This window comes from Diadema antillarum, unplaced genomic scaffold (genome assembly GCF_040938485.1).
Source record: "Diadema antillarum isolate AM-2024a unplaced genomic scaffold, OU_Dant_1.0 seq00000285_RagTag, whole genome shotgun sequence".
NCBI classification, from domain to species: Eukaryota; Metazoa; Echinodermata; class Echinoidea; order Diadematoida; family Diadematidae; genus Diadema; species Diadema antillarum.
In genome coordinates this window covers 1,159,794-1,178,069 of record NW_027271313.1, presented here as the reverse complement: position 1 = coordinate 1,178,069, position 18,276 = coordinate 1,159,794, and the positions used below count along the sequence as shown (strand labels likewise).

Sequence of the window (18,276 nt, the reverse complement as noted above, 5' to 3'; positions counted from 1 at the left end):
TTCCAGTTTATTGATAAATTTTGTCTTCTCTTAGCGTCGTCATGTCATGATACTTTCACCAAAATAAATGCTCGCAAATTTGGGAAAGAGCTTTTGGTATGCAGAAATCATATGTCATGTTATGATATTACAACAGAATAAACAATTGAAACATTAAAACTGAATACTTTTTTTTAACGTATTTACACATTATTAACTTATGATGATATATAAAATATAAAATCCATCCGGATAAGCTTTATTGGATTCTACACAAAACATTCTGATTTAACCTGGTTAATTTGCATAGGGAACACAAAATTATGACACACCTACAGCTAATCAAATAAAACAGATCATAAAGATACAACGATAGATATAGATAGAGAAAAAGGAGAGAAATATATAGTACACATATAATTCATTTGTGATTGACTGATTGGTTGATTGATCTGTTGCCTTGCTTGATTGATTGAATGACATACAAGGGGCATACAGTGACAAATTTGAATCGAAAATTGTTTTTGGAACAGTCTCAAGCAACATCTGTCATTTTCGAAGTGATATCAATTAGTGACCTAATGAGCCCCCAGTTGATCAGCCCAGGGAGGTCACCTCACAGAACTCTTACAAGAGTTCTGTGGGTCACCTCCCTGATCAGCCCACAGAACTACATCAGCCACAGTTGTGCGCTTTCTGCATATGCAGCCGTAGAGAGCGTTCTAACGCGTACCCTGACGTGACTCCATTGATTAAAGGACCAAGGCAAGTCAGTTCGGGAAACCCACTCACAAGGGGGGCCCCTCCTTATAAGTAACCCGTCCCCCTTATAAGTAACCCCGTCCCCCTTATAAGTAACCCCCGGGGCACCCCTTATAAGGAGTCTCCACGCTTTTTTGCAATGCAACGCGAAAATGAAAGGACTGCGGCAATTCGCTTGATTATGTCCATAAAGCTTCACAAGTTTCCTAGTTACTCACGAAATTTGAGCAAAATCGGTTTGAGGCATCATATCTAAAATCATGGATTTAAATGCGATGTCAAACGACCCATGCGAATGCTGAAATGCGAGCGATTACCGGCGTGAGTGTCGCCAGGCGCGGCGGCGCGGCAATGCTTGAGTGCAGACGTGGCGACTGAGTACGTACTCAGTCGCCACGTCTGCACTCAAGCATTGCCGCGCCGCCGCGCCTGGCGACACTCACGCCAGTAATCGCTCGCATTTCAGCATTCGCATGGGTCGTTTGACATCGCATTTAAATCCATGATTTTAGATATGATGCCTCAAACCGATTTTGCTCAAATTTCGTGAGTAACTAGGAAACTTGTGAAGCTTTATGGACATAATCAAGCGAATTGCCGCAGTCCTTTCATTTTCGCGTTGCATTGCAAAAAAGCGTGGAGACTCCTTATAAGGGGTGCCCCGGGGGTTACTTATAAGGGGGACGGGGTTACTTATAAGGGGGACGGGTTACTTATAAGGAGGGGCCCCCCTTGTGAGTGGGTTTCCCGAACTGAAGTAAGTTATCGTATGGGGTGGTGTATGTTGGTGACTCTCACGTGTGATTGGAAAGGTGTCCGAAATGGCGAAGATCACCCGCCTTTTCGTCTTACTGTCTTGGTTCTTAGCATCTCTTTCGCTCCTGATAGAGGCGCAGGACTTCGTTACATGTGGAGGATTCATCAAATCTGAGATACAAATCAATTTTGCAAAGATTGAGGTTTGTTCTTGTCACACTAAAACCTTTGGCGACATACTATAGTCCCATCAACTTGATTTCGTGTGATTGTTGTTAGTGGCCTAATTGTAGGCATGTCCATGGTAGTGTAATGTTGCTGTTGTTGACTTGATTGAGTCTTCCCATGATGGTATCATGTAGATCTACATGTCAGGGCTGCTGCCAACTCTCACTCATTGAGAGTGAGACTCACTCATTATGGTCCTTTCTCACTCTAAAACTTTATTTCATTTGCATGTTGCTCATTTTGGACGGTGTTGTGGTCGAATTATTGCATATTGGCGGTGTAGGTATTATGGTACGGGCCTATAATGTAATACCTAACAATTACTCACCGAGTGGCTAACGGGACTTGAAGCTGAAGGCACCACCAGCAGGAATGGTAGGCGACCGTATCAGTAGTGGAATGCACTAGGGCACCAGAAGAGGTGTATAGTGTTCTTGTAGGTTGTATTGCACTTCCCGAAATAATATGAAATGATATGGACTAACTCCGAATGCACTTTGGGTGTCCGAAGACGACAGTGTCCCATAGGAATATGTACAAAAGATCCAGCGGCAGCGTGGAGTATCCTCCGAGTGCCGCGGCTAGCACAAGCGAGGGTAGAGTCGATCCACCGCTGGAGCGCTGGATGGAAGAACTGCACGGTCCCTTGCTGGTTGTGGCAGAGTCTGCACACCACAGGCCGCACGCTAGCAGGACCGAAGCAGCGATGTGATGGGACGCAGATCGAGTTGAATGCAGCGATGTAACGAGGCGCCGATCACGTTCAGATCGCGTTGAATGCAGCGATGTAACGAGGCGCCGATCGCGTTGAATGTAGCGATGTAAAGATCCCCATGTTGGAGTGTAGCCTGAAGAAAGGGCGAGCCGCGATGTGAAAAGCAGCGAATGCCGCGAAGTACAAAATCCGGGAAAGTGTGCGTATCCGTATCGAGTACAATCCGTATAAAATGACAGTCCACGGCGCGAGGTATCGTCAGCGCGAGAAGACGTGGGAAGTACATACGGACGTAGTATGCGGACGTGAGTGACTCCAACGATTAGAACGTGCTCTCAGGATGAAAGCTAATCGTGAAGTGAGGAAGCGTGGAAAATGAAACAGCGTGGTCGGAGAAAACGTGTCACGGACAGGAGCTTTGAGAGTGGTAATTGGCTGGTGAAGGTGTACAGCTCGCCACTAATTGGTAGCTTGTTTCCGTGACAGCAAAACAAGAGGTGTGTTTATGAAAATCCGACTACTGTTGGAATGTGAAATACGCGTACCTCGGCTCGATAACAAAGGCGAAGAATGTAGTGCGCACCTGTCGTGTGCCGGCGCACAAAGAAAGTTCGCGTGGATGTTGACAGAATGCTGGGTTGTCAGACAGCATAATTGACAGCAGCCAGACAGTAAAGAATACAGAGATATTGGAAACCGCTACAGCGGCTTGCGTTACTGCTTTTTAGAGCCCCCCCCCGATTTCTTCTTGATCAATTGTTGATATTCCTCATTTACAGAGTGGCATATAAAATTTAGTTTGGCACACATGATGTTCATCATGCGCTTTCATGTATGCAGCTAGCATGCATAGCTGCTCTGACCTGGTGCGCCAACGAAAAGTGACTGCTACAGACGGGTACTGATGCGGAGAAATTTGCCAAAATCTTGTCTGATAAGTTCCAATTTTTATGCAGAATTCAAATAGTATGCTTGACCATGGCAGAAAAAAAAAATTATTTAAACAGCAAAAAAAAAAAAAATCATTAAAATCTCATTTTAAGACTGCTCTCTGCTGCTGATTGTGAGATAAATGTATAATTTAACAGAATTGATAATTTAAAACAAAAACAAAAACGTAAATTGGCTTGGCAGTGATACAATGAAAGTGATCAAATTTAACAACTTTCCTGTGTGTACAGATCCACTGCCATGCTAACGACAATAAGTGAAATCTCTGTTCTGGAAAAATCTACAGTTGGAGTGATGTGACCAGATTACATTACTGAAGAAACGATATTTTTCCACCCATGTCATAGCTTGCTGTGCAACACAGTGCAGAATTTCTGGCAAGCTGGGTGTGCAAAATAAATGAACCTGTAAGCAAGTGTCAGATGGCGCCAGTTGGTGATGGCTATTACTATTAGTATCACTAGACCCCATTTCGTATTAATCTAGTTAGGGGGAAAAAAGCTGGAAAATGCTTCAAACTTCGTATTCCTTTCTCCTTTGAAATAGGCATGTTAGCCTCTAAGGCTTGCACAATGAAATTTAACCTGCTAAATTGGTGGTTGTTTGTGTGTGTCTTTTAACCCATTGAGGACGGGCTCATTTTGCGACAACATGCATTTCCCATAGACACTTGCCCGAGTATACTCGGAACTTGTTCTCAACGGGTTGATACTAATAGGCATACACAACACATTAATGTCACAGATACAAGTATGAAATCATATTGCTTTCTACCAGTTCTACTTTACTCTGCGCGCAACGGGTTATGTAGTGTATCAATCTGAATTTTTTATATTCATTAGCTGTTGTGGAAGACATCTGTAAGCATTTTAATCTGCACTGTACACAAGCACATCTTGCGAACAGTGTGATGCTACACTACCTAGAGGTGGGCTGTACAAAACAGGGAGAAGAAGAAGTACTGCAGAGTATATGAGAACTAATAGGTCTATAACTGAAAATAACTACAGTGACTCAGATTTCACATTTGAAAAAAAAAGAAGAAAAATGTTGGCAAAAGTTTCCTTCTACCTTGACTGACCTGCTAAAATTGTGTGTAGCTGTACTTAAAGAAGACAGAGTGAATGAACAAAATATAAAGATATATTTGTTTAAGCTCATGACTAGGTACTGGAGTTGGGAAAATGCTTGAGAGATATTTTAGGAGTAAAATAATAGATTCTATATTATGACTTCTGATAAAGCATGTATATAATGTAAAACCATATTTTTTGCTCGATTTCCATATGATGATTGCATGCAGGTGAAGCTTTACACGAAACAGGGTGCCTTGAAATATCAGACTGACTGCGCCCCTAATAATGGCTACTTCATGATTCCGGTCTACGATAAGGGTGACTTTGTGCTCAAGTTGGAACCACCTGCTGGATGGAGCTTTGGTAAGAAGGAGACTGTCAAATTCTACCCTAACTCGGGCATTCATACTTCTTATCCCAAGGATATTGTAGGCATCGTGTTGAAAATTGCCTTTCCTTTTGTAAACCTCAAGCTTCTTTTCACATTAGCAAAAACCAGAAGAATTTGTGTGGATGTATAGATCATATGTGGCATTGTTTTGACAAAATAATATTGAGATGAATTTGAGACAGTCCAGTGTTGCAGGCTTGAGATTTATTTATAAGCATACAGCTCTTTATGCCATGTATTCTCCTAAGTTTTATTTTACAAAAAGTTTAAGTCCACTGATATATAATGTATTTTTCAATGCAATGAGATAATGCCTCCCATAACACAAGTTATGTAATGTACATTGTATATGCACTCCAAAGTGGAAATAGAGGAGCATTGCTTTGCAAAAAAATATTTACTTTTCCATGGTTCTTGATTGTGAAGAACCATTCATTAACTTGTCTCATAAGTCCTACTTTGTGAAATAGTGCATGTGGTGTATACAGTATCTTCCTTCATGTATACGTCGATAGTACTGTAAAACATCATATATTCGCGGCATGAAATTTTCGCGAATTGGAGCTGACAACCTTTTTCGTGGCATGAAGTTTTCGGGAAGTGCCACTGGCATTCAATGCATACAGTGTAAACAAGAACTTTCGCGTGCATTTTAATTTCGCGAATCTTGGCGCTAGCGAAATTCGCGAAATTAAAGTGCACGCGAAAATTCCTCGTTTTACAGTATTTCACACACTCTATATTTTACTTAATTTATTTTATCTAATCTGTTTATTAAATGGCAGCAATGAATGTTAAAAGCAGCCATCACTGTTCTGCATATTTGTAGTTACAGTGGAATCCTGACTGTGAATTTTCTTGTTGTGCTCTACAGACCCCATGAGTGTGGATCTGAGAGTGGACGGTGAGACTGACCCTTGTAGTCAGAGTAAAGACATCAACTTCTTCTTCCGGGGATATATGGTATCAGGAAAGGTGAGCTGGAGATCCCTCCACAAACTCCTCTGCACTTGATCTGACTGTTTTGTGGGTTTTCTTTTGTCTGTCTTTCCAGTCATGTAAAGTATGATGAAAAGAAAAGATTGCCACCTACCAGTTCAGACAAATAAGTGTATTTCTGTCAACCAATACAGAATAGAATGTAGACTGAAAGCATACACTGAACATTTGAAATATTCAGCTTCCTCTGTCTTCATGAATGAATGTTACATCTTGTGTTCATTGCCATTATTCTTTGTTTTCCTGTTTATATTCTGTCATTGTGTGTTTGTAAGATATTTGATGTTCTCTTCCATAAAGCTTAAGAGCTATTTGAAAAGCCCATCAAGTGTTGTGCTGTCTTCCACAAGAGAAAAAAAAAATGTAAATTTCCTTCATATCAAGTGAATGACTGTTACACCCTCACTCTGCCAAAGCAGAGCATTTGATAGTTTATTGCAAGTGATTGATAAGTTGCCCTTCAGCAACGTAAATAAACACTGATTGTTCAGTGTTTTAGAATTAGCCATGATAAAAAATCATGGGCATACATACTTGGGTTAGCCTTGAAACCATCAACATCCTGATCGCTAGACAGGCTTCATATCCACTAGACTACCAAGTTTCCACTGAATGATGGTTCTGACCCCTCATAGTAGCAGGTTCTGCTACTGGCTACTTAGAAAACACTGAATAATAGATGTTTGTTTATGTCGATGAAGGGCAATTTGTCAATCAGGTGCAAGGAAAACAACTTGATGCAAGGCTAGCATTCATTAATTTTGAATTTAACAGTTTTATGAAATGTTCCTCGTCACACAAATAATCTTGTTCTTGAAAGGTCTTGAGCAAAGGCCAGACAGAGGGCCCAGAAGGAGTTCTAATCTCACTGAAGTCAAAGGGAAACAAAGATGCAGCTGCCATTGAAACAAGGACAAAACAAGGAGGAGTGTAAGTGTTAAAATTGTTCTTCATAAACATCTTCACATTGTAAGTCAAGACAGAGTCAAGAAAATAAAATAACATCGGCTTTTTCATTCCTCACTTTCAAATAAAAGTATTCTTTGTTATAGGCAATTGAGAATTCATGGAGAGCTTTTCTTTATGACGCAAGCGTACACTCATGTATGCTCCAGAATTTGATGTTTCTTGTAGTGCACTGGCCTAACCTTTCATCATTTTGAGTGCAAACATGGAAGAACTAATATGACTTGTGGCGTTCCACCTCTTGAATGACTATTCTACCCCCATTCTGTCATTTTTAAAAATGTACACGTTTTTGGTTCCTCTGCATTAGTTGTAGGTTTGTTGTTGTTTTTCTCACACTAATAATGTTTTGATATGGGTTGCATCTTATCCACCTTTGAGGCTGTGTTCATTTTCAGAGGAGTAAAATGTTTCACAGTGATATTAACAATATGACAATATCACGCCAACAGGTACAGTATACCAAATGTTCTACCCGGAGACTTTGTCATCACAGCGTCACATCCAAGCTGGACCTTTCAACAGGTGCAGTATTCAGCATTCATTGTAAAACTGTTGCCATGGTAATTGCAACATCTACTTACAAGTAATGTCGCAGGGCTTTTACTCTCAAGAAATTTCGACATTAGCCTCGGACTCCAATTTGAATACCAATCCAATCCCAATTTTCCGAAATACATATTGATAACCTTCGCTGAAGGATTGTATGACTGGAGGCCCTAGTCTCTGTGCACTTGTAAATTATTTTCTTAGATGAGTGTTGTCCTTAGAAGGATATACTCATTCATAAGTAAATGCTCTTGACAAATGTCTGAATGTACTGACTAAAACATGAAATATCTAGGTCCTGTCCAGAACAATATATACATGTACCTTTTTTGGTGAATCTGAAAAGAGATGATACAGTGCACTCCTGTTACAATGAACACGGTTATAACGAAATTTCGTTATAACGAAGTAAAACTTCTGGTCCCAAAATTATCGCCATTAAAGCCTATGGTATAAAATTCGCCTATAATGAACACGGTTATAGCGAATTTTTCGTTACAACGAAGTCTTTTCCGAGCGCCACTGACAAAGAAAAACAAAAGAAATGTGCTCCGTTATAACGAAATTCGGATCGCTTTCAAAAATATGTAGCGGAAAAAGCATTTATAGCGTCTCTGCATGGGCAAACGCTTCCCATCACTGTGTGTTCACTCCATGTGTCACGCACAGTTTCGGAGGGGAACTTGCGTTATTGTAATACAATAATCTGAAATTAAATAAGGTTCGTTTTATTGTTTCGAAGGTTCTTTATTACAAAACACACAGATTCTGATACAAATAAAATGTCTGTTAGTACGGAATGAAATTACAAACATTTTCGTGTTATTCCCAAGGTTCGTTATTAATAAGGTTCGTTAATCTGACAATGAAATAGGGTTCTTATTAATACTGTTCATTAGTCCGAAAATGATAGGAATTCCAAACATTCGTTAATTGGAACATTTTTTTAAAAAAAATTTCGTTACTCCAAAAGTGAAAAAGATGAGTCCACTAACAAAACTTAGGAATTGCAAACCTTATAATCATCTTAAGATAACAGAACCTTCAAAATAACTAACCTTTCTTATTATACCCCCGCCAAACGAAGTTTGAAGGGGGTATATAGGAATCAGCGGACGGTCGGGCGGTCGGGCGGTCGGTCCATTGCAAATCTTGCGTCGCGAACTACTTCCTCAGTTTTCAACCGATTCCCATAAAACTTGGCACAGATGTGTGCCTTGGGTTGTAGATGTGCAAGACATATTTTTTGACAGTACCCAATAGTACGTTGCCATGGTAACGGCATATTATGGGCAAAAATGGGTACAAATCTTGCGTCGCGAACTCCTCCCACAGTTTTTGATCAATTTTTATGAAATTAGGTACAGATGTTCATCTGAATATGTTAATGTGCAAGACACATATTTCCGCAGTGGCAAAAAGTGCGTTGCCATGGTAACGGCATGTTATTGGTAAAATATAGGGCAAAATGCTTCATGGCAAAACTGCTTCATCAGTGTTCTTCCAATTCTCATGGAATTCATATTGAATGTTTGTCTTAGGATATAGGTCAGCATGACACATTTCTTGACAGTGACAAAAAGTATGTTGCCATGGTAACAGCACACATATTATGAGCCAAAATGATGGAAAATTTTGTGTTGCAAACTACTTCCTCAGTTTTTGCCCAATTTCCATGAAACTTGGTACAGATGTGTGCCTTTGGTTGTAGATGTGCAAGACGCATTTTTCGACAGTACCCGAAAGTACGTTGCCATGGTAACGGCATATTAATGGCAGAAGATCAAGGAAAGATCTTGCGGATTTAACTACTTCCTCAGTTTTTTGACCAAAGCTTATGAAATGTTGTTTTGACCAAAGCTTATGAAATGTTGTTTGGCGGGGGTATAACCAGTCGCTGTAGCGACATTTTTTTTTTATTAACAAACCTTCTTCGGAATAACAAACCTTATTTCATTTCCAGATAAAAAAGAACCTTCGGAACAACGAACTTTCGAAATAGTGAACCTTTATAATTTTTGATTTACAAACCTTCGGAATGACGAACCTCATTTTATTTTCCGATCAACGAATCTTCGGAAAACGAACAAAATGTATTTATATCTAAATTATGAACTTACGGAGTAACTAATCTTCGGAAGAGCGAAGCTTCAAATGAATAAATCTTTGGAATCCCGGGAATGGCGGAACTTCGGAATGAGGAGCCTTCGGAGTAACGAACTTCAGTAAGAAACGAACGTTTTGAATAGCGAACTGTAACCAAATCCTAAACCGTCATTTTCTATACCTGTGTGACAATACAAACAACTTTATGCTCTCTTTTGTATGTAATATTCAAACGGAATTAGAAAGGCACTATCTCATTTCACATAGCTTTCTAGTGTATGATGAGTATTCAACAAACATAATGATATGCATGGTTTCCTTGTTTTCGTTATATATTGTATTTGTTCGGTTGTAACAAAATTTCGTTATAACGAAAGAAAACTGCCAGTCCCGAGCATTTCGTTATGACGGGAGTGCACTGTATGTACAAGCAACCAACAAAATTTTCATCCTCCCCTTTATCGAACCGAATTAGCCAAGTCAACAATTTTTTATCAAGGTCCCATTTTGTGGAATACTTTACCAAAAGAACTGAAAACCTACAAATCATTACAGCAGTTCAGAAACAATTTTAGAGGCACTTTCCGTATGTAATAGCAACATGGTTTTGTATATTCTGCCAGTATTTTACTCTCTTCTTTTTCCTTCATCATCCTGCTTTGATTGTGCACCATTTGTGTTCTATATATTTTGTATCTATATATTGTAAGTTGAGAAAGTCTTGTATTTACTATGGGGCCTATTCCCAACAAGCCTGAAAGGCTTTAATTGGTCCCCCACAATGAATATGTTTATACTATGACTTGAAATGTAATGATTGTTGTTTTTAATGTGGAAATAAATGAAATGAAATGAATGAATGAATGAATGAATGATATAAAGGCAGGTGAAAGCAGCATGATTGTACAGTACGTGTACTCCTTCATATAGAAAGAAACCATGACCAACAGATCTTTAGACATATAGATATGCTTTAATTTTCAAAGAGTCATGGCATTAGCATGTGCCTGATCCCTTACATCAAAGGCATGTTGCAAGTAAGTGAGTGATTTCATGTCATAATACCATTTTTGATCGGAATTGTTAACTTCTACTGAGAATATTGCATGGTCAATACACTAGCCTTGTTGATAGTCAGCGATACTATTTACATCAGTGAGATATTGGGAAGGAAGTGAGATGTTCGGAAGGAAAGTATATTCCAGAGTGTAAGTAATCTGTGATTGATTTCATGGCCTTTGTCGTTGCAGTCTCCCACTTTCGGTCACTGCTATTTATGATGTAAACCTCATTTCACTGAATAGACAACAACAACAAATTTAAGGAAATGTTTGAGGGATTACACCTGTATGCACCACAGTGATTGTGTGTATCATTATAATGAATTGCAGTACCGGTAGTCTTCAGATTACATTTGCTATTAAAACTCTCTTTAAGCATTGCCAGTGTTAGTAGTGAATTGTCTCTTTCACCTAAATGTCTGGCTGTCTAAATCAGGCGAGCGTTGAACACACCGTCACCAAGGATACGGCCACTGTGGAGTCCCCCATCTTTGTTTCGGGCTACGACGTCCGGGGCAAAGTGATGAGCGAAGGCGAAACGATCAAAGATGTCTATTTCATCCTCTTCTCAGACACAGTCAAGGCAAAGGTGGGTCTGACTCTGTCTAGAGTTTGTTTCTTGAAATTTGTGTGTACAGTACATTGATATCAGGCTGGATTTTTATTAGGGAGCTTTAGATTTTGACACGCGGACGTTTGAGCCGACGCTTGCGCTGGACGTTCTCCTCTCCCTGCGTCGTGTGGAAAAGTAGCTTTAGATTACGCTGGGACGCAACGTATAAAAAATAAAATCGCGCCCCCATATGATCAGTGCATGAAGAAGCTCTCTACGTCGCAAACTGTGCGGACGTGAAAATAGCCCAGTACGCGTAGTAAACAACTCAGGCGACGCAAGCTAAAAATAGATTGACTTTACGCGTGCTACTGCGCAAGCTCAGATCATGTTTTTTTCCTTTGAACGTCTGCACGTCTAAAATCTAAAGCTCTCTATTCTCTCTCTAGACCTTGTCATGCTCCAACTGGTCAATTATTCCTTTCTGCTCTCATGCAGTTGGTTTTTTTATTACTTATATGAATATCTTGTAGTGTAGATAGCATGATATATACACTTCTTCCTTCTCATGCAGAGTAAAAACAGAAAGCAGTGTTTATGCTTCCACATCCAAAAGGATAGGGAGGCATTGTGTATTGGATTATGTGGCAGCTACAGTGTAGCAAAGAAGGAATGATACAGAAGTGACATAAACATCAGTTTACAGGGTTGAAGTTTCCAAAGCATGCCATATTAGAGTATATACCAGTATCAGTTGTACATAGATATTTCTATTGTACCCTCATAATTGGTACCACATTTGAAGTGTTTAATTTGCCTTGATTTATGAGCATGATTTCACCCCTTAATCTGAGATGCTTTTCTCCTGTAATATTTCTTGCTCTGTGTTGTTGCTCTTTGAAGTGGTGTAAAAACTAAATTTGTTCCCACTCTCAGGACGTGCAATGTGAGAAGACTGGTGTGACAGGCTACCAATCACAGGACAAGTCCCCTTTGTGTCATGTCCAGTCTGATGCCAATGGTCAGTTTGTGTTCCCTGGTCTGGCCAGTGGAACCTATGACGTGGTAAGCCCTTGTGTGTGGTTGTGCCAGAATTGACTCTCTATCTTCAGGCTGAAAAGAGACTAATGTATGGTTTACTCAAACTCATGGTACAGTATTTTTACCGTTTTGTGTGAGGGAAAAAAGAAAAAGACAAGGAAAGAAGATGTATGGAGCAGTGTTTTGTGTGAATATTCTAAGGGGAATGGAAAACTCCACTAAACAACAGCAACAACAACATACTTGTGATGGTGTCATGGCATTATGGATTATTTGAAAATTATGGTCTTGTGAATGAGATAAGATGTTAGAGGAGGACTTATTACTTCAGATTACTTGATTTCAAATTATAATATTGTAGTTATTTACAGTCTTTATAGTCTGTTGCAGCAGACACATGTGTGAGACAAATACTGATGAATGTGGATTTCTTAACATGATTTTTTTTTTTGCCCAGTTCCTTGAGGTAAATTTCATTATGTTCATTTCCCTTACTTTTAAAACATCAATTATTCTAAAAGGAATTTGCATTGACAACATAAATGAAATGTTTGCTCTTTCTTTGGTTAAAAAAAGAAAAAGAAAAGATTATGGATTGATATCTTATTGTGTGACAAAGATTAAACATGACAAAATATTTCATGTTATGCTAAGTGAGTTTGTTATAACATTAACAGTGTCTAAACTTGCTTTTCTTCCTTAGGGTAACCATAGCAACATTAAAAGCAAAACAGAAATAAAGGCATGAAATATATTGGATTTTCACCAGAATGAATACAGCTTGTACATATATGAGGATAGAAAGTGACCCTGACACTGTCAAGTAAACTTTGCTGTGTGGATAATCAGCCATCATTTGGCAGAATGCTAAACACAATTTTGGGACCTTCTTGTTCTAGGTTCCTTTCTACAAGGGAGAGCACACCACGTTTGATGTCGTACCACCGTCCCTGCAGTTCACCGTGACACACAACACTCTAAACTTGCCAGTGAGTGTTTGGGATTTATTAACATGTTTCAAGTTAGCATGCGATTGTCACTTCATTAGTTACTTTAACGTCTATGGGTGTTTCGTTGTTGATTCAAGCTAAATGGTGTAAACACACCAAGTATCCATGAGGAATTCAGTCGCCACTAACGTACAGGCTTTTATTTAGTGATTGAGTGTTGCAGACTAATTCTTAAAACTAGAAATACCTTACACAGACACACAATTGGACTGATTTGTCAATAGCATTGTTTATACAGAACACTAGAATGCCATATTACAATGGCATTCCAAGAGAACCTCAATTAATCCTGTTGAACGTATGTGAGTAATTTTGTTTGCATAGAACTCAAGTGCTTTGTTAATGATTTTTTTCTTGATATTTCTTATACTCAACTTTTATTCCTCAAGGTACATGTAGCTGATCCTTGTCTGTGATGTTCTCAGACAGTTGTCTAGTGGGTTCATTCAACCATGTTCATGTGATTATACTTGGTCATTTTTATTTAATCTCTACAAACACAGAATAATGTCATCAATTCATACATGATTGATTTTTGTATGAATGCTTTTCAAGTCATTTCCATGCCATCAGCTTATTTGTGGATATGATGAGAACAAACTTTGTTTTTCTTCTCTTCTATCGGCAGACTTTATTTCAGGTAGCAGGCTTTTCTGTCATCGGCCATGTTCTGGAAGCAGCAGGGGTGAGTCACACTCGGATTTGATGTGATAAAGAATAACCAATCATATCTCCTTTTCAGGATAATGTTTTGTCAGGCTTCAGGTGGCAAGATCCTTTTTTTCACAGGCAGTAAGGGAGTTTGAAAAAGAATTATACTTTCAGATGACCTTCTAACTTTTCACTGGAATGTAAATTCTGCCAAAATAACTGCACACAAGTAAATCACCTTGAAATGGTCATAGACATTAACAATTTTCATGTGAAATGGTGATTGTGCAAATGATGATAATAATGAAATGAGAACAGTTCCAAAATGGCAAAAAAAAAGAAAAAAAAATAATAATAAAAATGCGTGCTTTCAACATTCAAGAGTGGATCTCCAGGATATTGTGGTCTGGTATGATGGAGCTGGTTACTGTGACACATGAGTTCTGTTGATTGGTCGGTAAAAGGGACAAAGAAAGTTGTGATATCTTTTGTGTTATCAGTGCATGTATAAGATTTCTTTCACCATTCGTATTTTGCCCCCAACAACATATTTAATTCTGAACATCTACAGGGCAAGGGAGTTGAAGGGGCAAAGGTCAAGATACAAGGCAAGGCGGAAGTCATGACCAAAGAAGATGGCACCTTCCAGCTGGAGAAGATTAAGTCTGGCACATACACTCTGCAAGTCAGCAAGGAGCACATGACCTTTGACCCCCTGAGTGTAAAGGTCACACCCAATACACCAAAGCTTCCTGACATTGTGGCATCAAAGTAAGCCAGTGCCTTGGATTTCCTTTACAGTAAAACTGATGTAGCCATCAATGAATTACACTCATTTATATGCCAGAAGTATAAATGTATTACAGCAGATAATGTTTATACATGTATGTCTTACATGTAGTGTATCAGTATTACAATATCAGTGATTTACCATACTGCAAATTCACAAATTTTCTAGATACATTCCTTTTTTCACATTTCGTGCTATTTTTGGCTAGCGCAAATTCTAAAACTGCAGTGCGTAATGCTTATGCGCTTGCCAATGCGTATGGGAGCCCCCATGTGCAGAGTTTGCCCCCCAGCATGACTTAATTATGTCATTGGAACCGTGTCTATCCAGTGACACAACATTTGCTCCTGCGACAATTGCTCCAGTCTTATTTTCTCCAAGGATTAAGGGTTAGGGTTGTGATAGGGTTTTAGGTTTAGTTTGATATGAAGACTAGGATTAGGGATAGAGTTACGTTTGTGGGTAGAATTTATGATTGGCTTAGTGTGCAGAAATTTCATGGGAGCAATTGTCGCAGGAGCAAATTTCATGGAACTTGTCTATCCATACTTGCCTTTGCTGTTAAAGTGATATAGATTGGTCTCCATTTTTCAAAGTGTGCTCACCACCGATGCCCATATCATGTTGGTTTACAGATTCAGTCTCTGTGGGCGCGTGGAGACCTCAGCTGGCGGGTACCGTAAAGTCTCCCTGTCCAAAGAGGGTGACAAACAGCCCGAGACTGCCACCACTGACGACGATGGAGCGTTCTGCTTTAGCGTCGCACCTGGTTCTTATGTCATGAAGGTAAAACGCCGCAAGATCTTTTTAGAGATGATACTCACTGTTGCACAGCAAGTTATGGGAGCTTCTTTTGTGATGAATTTTGCAAGTTTTTTCGCAATCCTATGTGATGTGAAGTCACAAACATCCAGCCAAAATAATCAAGCCCTTGCTGCAAACTATGTATTCATGAGTGAAACTACCAACAAATATGTTAGTGAGTGGGACTAGGTGCTTTGAGTGACCTTGTTTCTTGTCAGTAGCAAAGAAAACTTCAAATTCAAAAATTTTGCTCTTAAACTTTAGCCCCAAGGTGCTTGTCTTCTAAATCACACACCCTTCGTTCACACCAGGTTCGACATCTCTTTAAAACCATAATGTTGATGCTGAAAGGGACTTCTTCCAGTGTATTCAAGAAAGTAATCGGGTCTGAGAATTTAATTTGGAGGGGAGAGTGACCTTGGGTTCGTAAGTGATAGCACCCAGCTGTATTTAATGTGCACATGCACAAACTCTGGTGTCAAATGCCACGCACCTCCACACCACAACAGCCCCCACAGCTCTGGGATAGTTGTGATGATTATGTAGACATTAAGTCGTACGTTAAGATAGATTCTCTCCTGACTCTATTGCAACATGGGCCCTTGTGTGAATGCAGGGTCACTCCTACTGTAAAGGTATACAAACACTTGCTTTGTGACCTGTCTGGCAGAAGGGCTCTATAGCATGAAATTTCGACCCCAACGTCAAATTTTGGATTGTGACATAATTCAGCAGAGTTTTAAACTCTTTCATATGATGTAGCCACCATCTACAAACTTGTGATTTTTCAAGCACTCAAGCCTTAAGGCCTTTCTGCCAGGCAGACAACAATTTATTTTCTATTCATCCACCTACATTTATTTTCCTTCTCTTTTCGATGAATCACAGCCTGTCTTGTCGGGAGCAGAAAAAGCAGCCGGTCTTCTGATTAATCCGGAGAGCCAGGAAATCACTGTAGTCTCCTCGCCAATCCTGGATGTCAACTTCTCGCAATTCAAAGCCACCATACGAGGAACCGTAAAGTGCATTGGTACATTGCCTGTCCAGTGTCATTGCTTACTTTGCTGTTCAAACTTGGCAGAATAAAAATAAAAACAGAGGGCATTAGACTCTTTACATGTAGGGGGTATTCAAGCATATCCAGAATTATTAAGGAAAGAAAAGGTGGCAATAAGAGAGCAACATTAATTTGTTGGACTGTAAATTGTTAGAAGTTCATTGATTTGGTTTAAGTCTTCTTTCTAGGAGATAAAGAAAGTTAAATAGTTATGTAGTAGATCAACTATTGATCGATTAATTGATTGATGGATGGATGGATGGATGGATTGATTGATTGATTGATTGATTGATTGATTGATTGATTGATTGATGATTGATTGATTGATTGATTGATTGATTGATTGATTGATTGATTGATTGATTGATTGATTGATTGATTGAGTAACTGTGGTTGACTGATGATGTCATTGACAAAATCTTGGTTCGAAAAGTTTTTGTGGACATATCCAAGTAATCTGAAGAAAAATAGAAAAATTATGTTGAAAAATATAGCATGTATCTAGATATTCATTTGGCGACATAAGTGATGTTGAGGGTATCATAAATCGGCACAGGTCAACATGTGGTTGCATTGCATAGTTCCATAAACTGACACTCGCCATCTAATCTCCCACGACAGATATCTGCGGCACGCTTCAGCTGACGATCGAGTCCAAGGAGGGACGGGGATTCAGAAAATCGGTTCCCATCTCTCAGCAAACCAAACAAGCCTCCTTCGTCATCAAGGACATTCTGCCAGGCAAATATGCAGGTGAGTGTCCATTTGACATAATATCAATGCAGTTGGTCACCACCACCACCTGCTAGGCTGTCCTACTGTGACAAAAGGAAGCAAGTGCCAAACCATCCAAACTGGAATTATTTACATTTTGAGATTTGACTGGGTATGTCCTATTTGGATGCCTATTTACAAGCAGACACAGTTGAACAGAGGGACAACTAAGACAGGATATCATAAAATACCTGAACTGTCCATAATTTGTTTTATTACAAAAAAAAAAGGGAAAACCAAATAGAAAAATAGGAACGGTATGAAAGCAGAAAAGTCTTTGAAATTACTTATTTCACAATTGCACCTTCTGCAACATTTACACAGGGCAAGAGAAAGGGTGAGGGAAAGTCAGTTGAACGGTTCCATAACATTAGCTCCTGCAACAATTGTTCCCATGAAATCTGCATGCTTATCCTAACATAAATTCTATACACAAACCTAACCCTAACTTTAATCCTAATTCTCACATCAAACTAAACATAAAACCCTGTCACAACCCTAACTTTAAGTACTTGGAGAAAATGAGACCAGAGCATTTGTCACAGTTATCACAGGAGCAAATGTCATGTCACCTTTCAGACAAGCATCATATCAGAGCATGTGACTGTAATTGCCCCTTGACCTCTACCTTCGTCATGTTGGTTGCAGAGTAATCTTACCATCTTCCTTGCATCTTCCTGGCATTGGTCAAATCTTGTGATCTTTTTATCCCTGTTCTGACCTGTAGTCAGTGCAGTGCAGGCCAACTGGTGTTGGGCGTCGACGTCGCTTGATATCGAGGTCGTCGATCAGGACATCGGTGGTCTTGTGTTCCAGCAGAGTGGCTACGTTCTACACTGCCATGTGTCCCACCCAATTCAACTTGTAAGTCTCTTACTTAGTAGTTTTCAGGGAAATCAACAGAGCAAGGAAGAAAGTTTAGAAATGGTGAACACTTTTGCTGAAATTCAGTATGAAAAAGAATGACTCTGAAAATCCCAAAATATGACGTTGTCATGAACAATTCCCAGTGTAATTGCAATCTATCCTTAGTTATCGGATGTTTTTCTGCAATTCA

General features: G+C 39.4%; 1 protein-coding gene across 1 annotated transcript in view; it reads left to right on the top strand.

Annotated features, from left to right (window-relative positions):
• Positions 1–1,539: 1,539 nt before the first annotated feature.
• LOC139729999 (BOS complex subunit NOMO1-like) overlaps positions 1,540–18,276 on the top strand; it is a 33,099-nt gene continuing 16,362 nt past the window's right edge. Inside the window, exons 1-14 of the mRNA XM_071640919.1 lie at positions 1,540–1,700; positions 4,695–4,830; positions 5,733–5,833; positions 6,678–6,787; positions 7,276–7,348; positions 10,976–11,128; positions 12,029–12,157; positions 13,033–13,122; positions 13,772–13,828; positions 14,366–14,565; positions 15,220–15,370; positions 16,277–16,418; positions 17,067–17,198; positions 17,947–18,083. Coding sequence (XP_071497020.1) covers positions 1,563–1,700; positions 4,695–4,830; positions 5,733–5,833; positions 6,678–6,787; positions 7,276–7,348; positions 10,976–11,128; positions 12,029–12,157; positions 13,033–13,122; positions 13,772–13,828; positions 14,366–14,565; positions 15,220–15,370; positions 16,277–16,418; positions 17,067–17,198; positions 17,947–18,083 — 1,749 coding nt within the window. The 5' untranslated portion in view covers positions 1,540–1,562. The remainder of the gene's footprint in view (positions 1,701–4,694; positions 4,831–5,732; positions 5,834–6,677; positions 6,788–7,275; positions 7,349–10,975; positions 11,129–12,028; positions 12,158–13,032; positions 13,123–13,771; positions 13,829–14,365; positions 14,566–15,219; positions 15,371–16,276; positions 16,419–17,066; positions 17,199–17,946; positions 18,084–18,276) is intronic.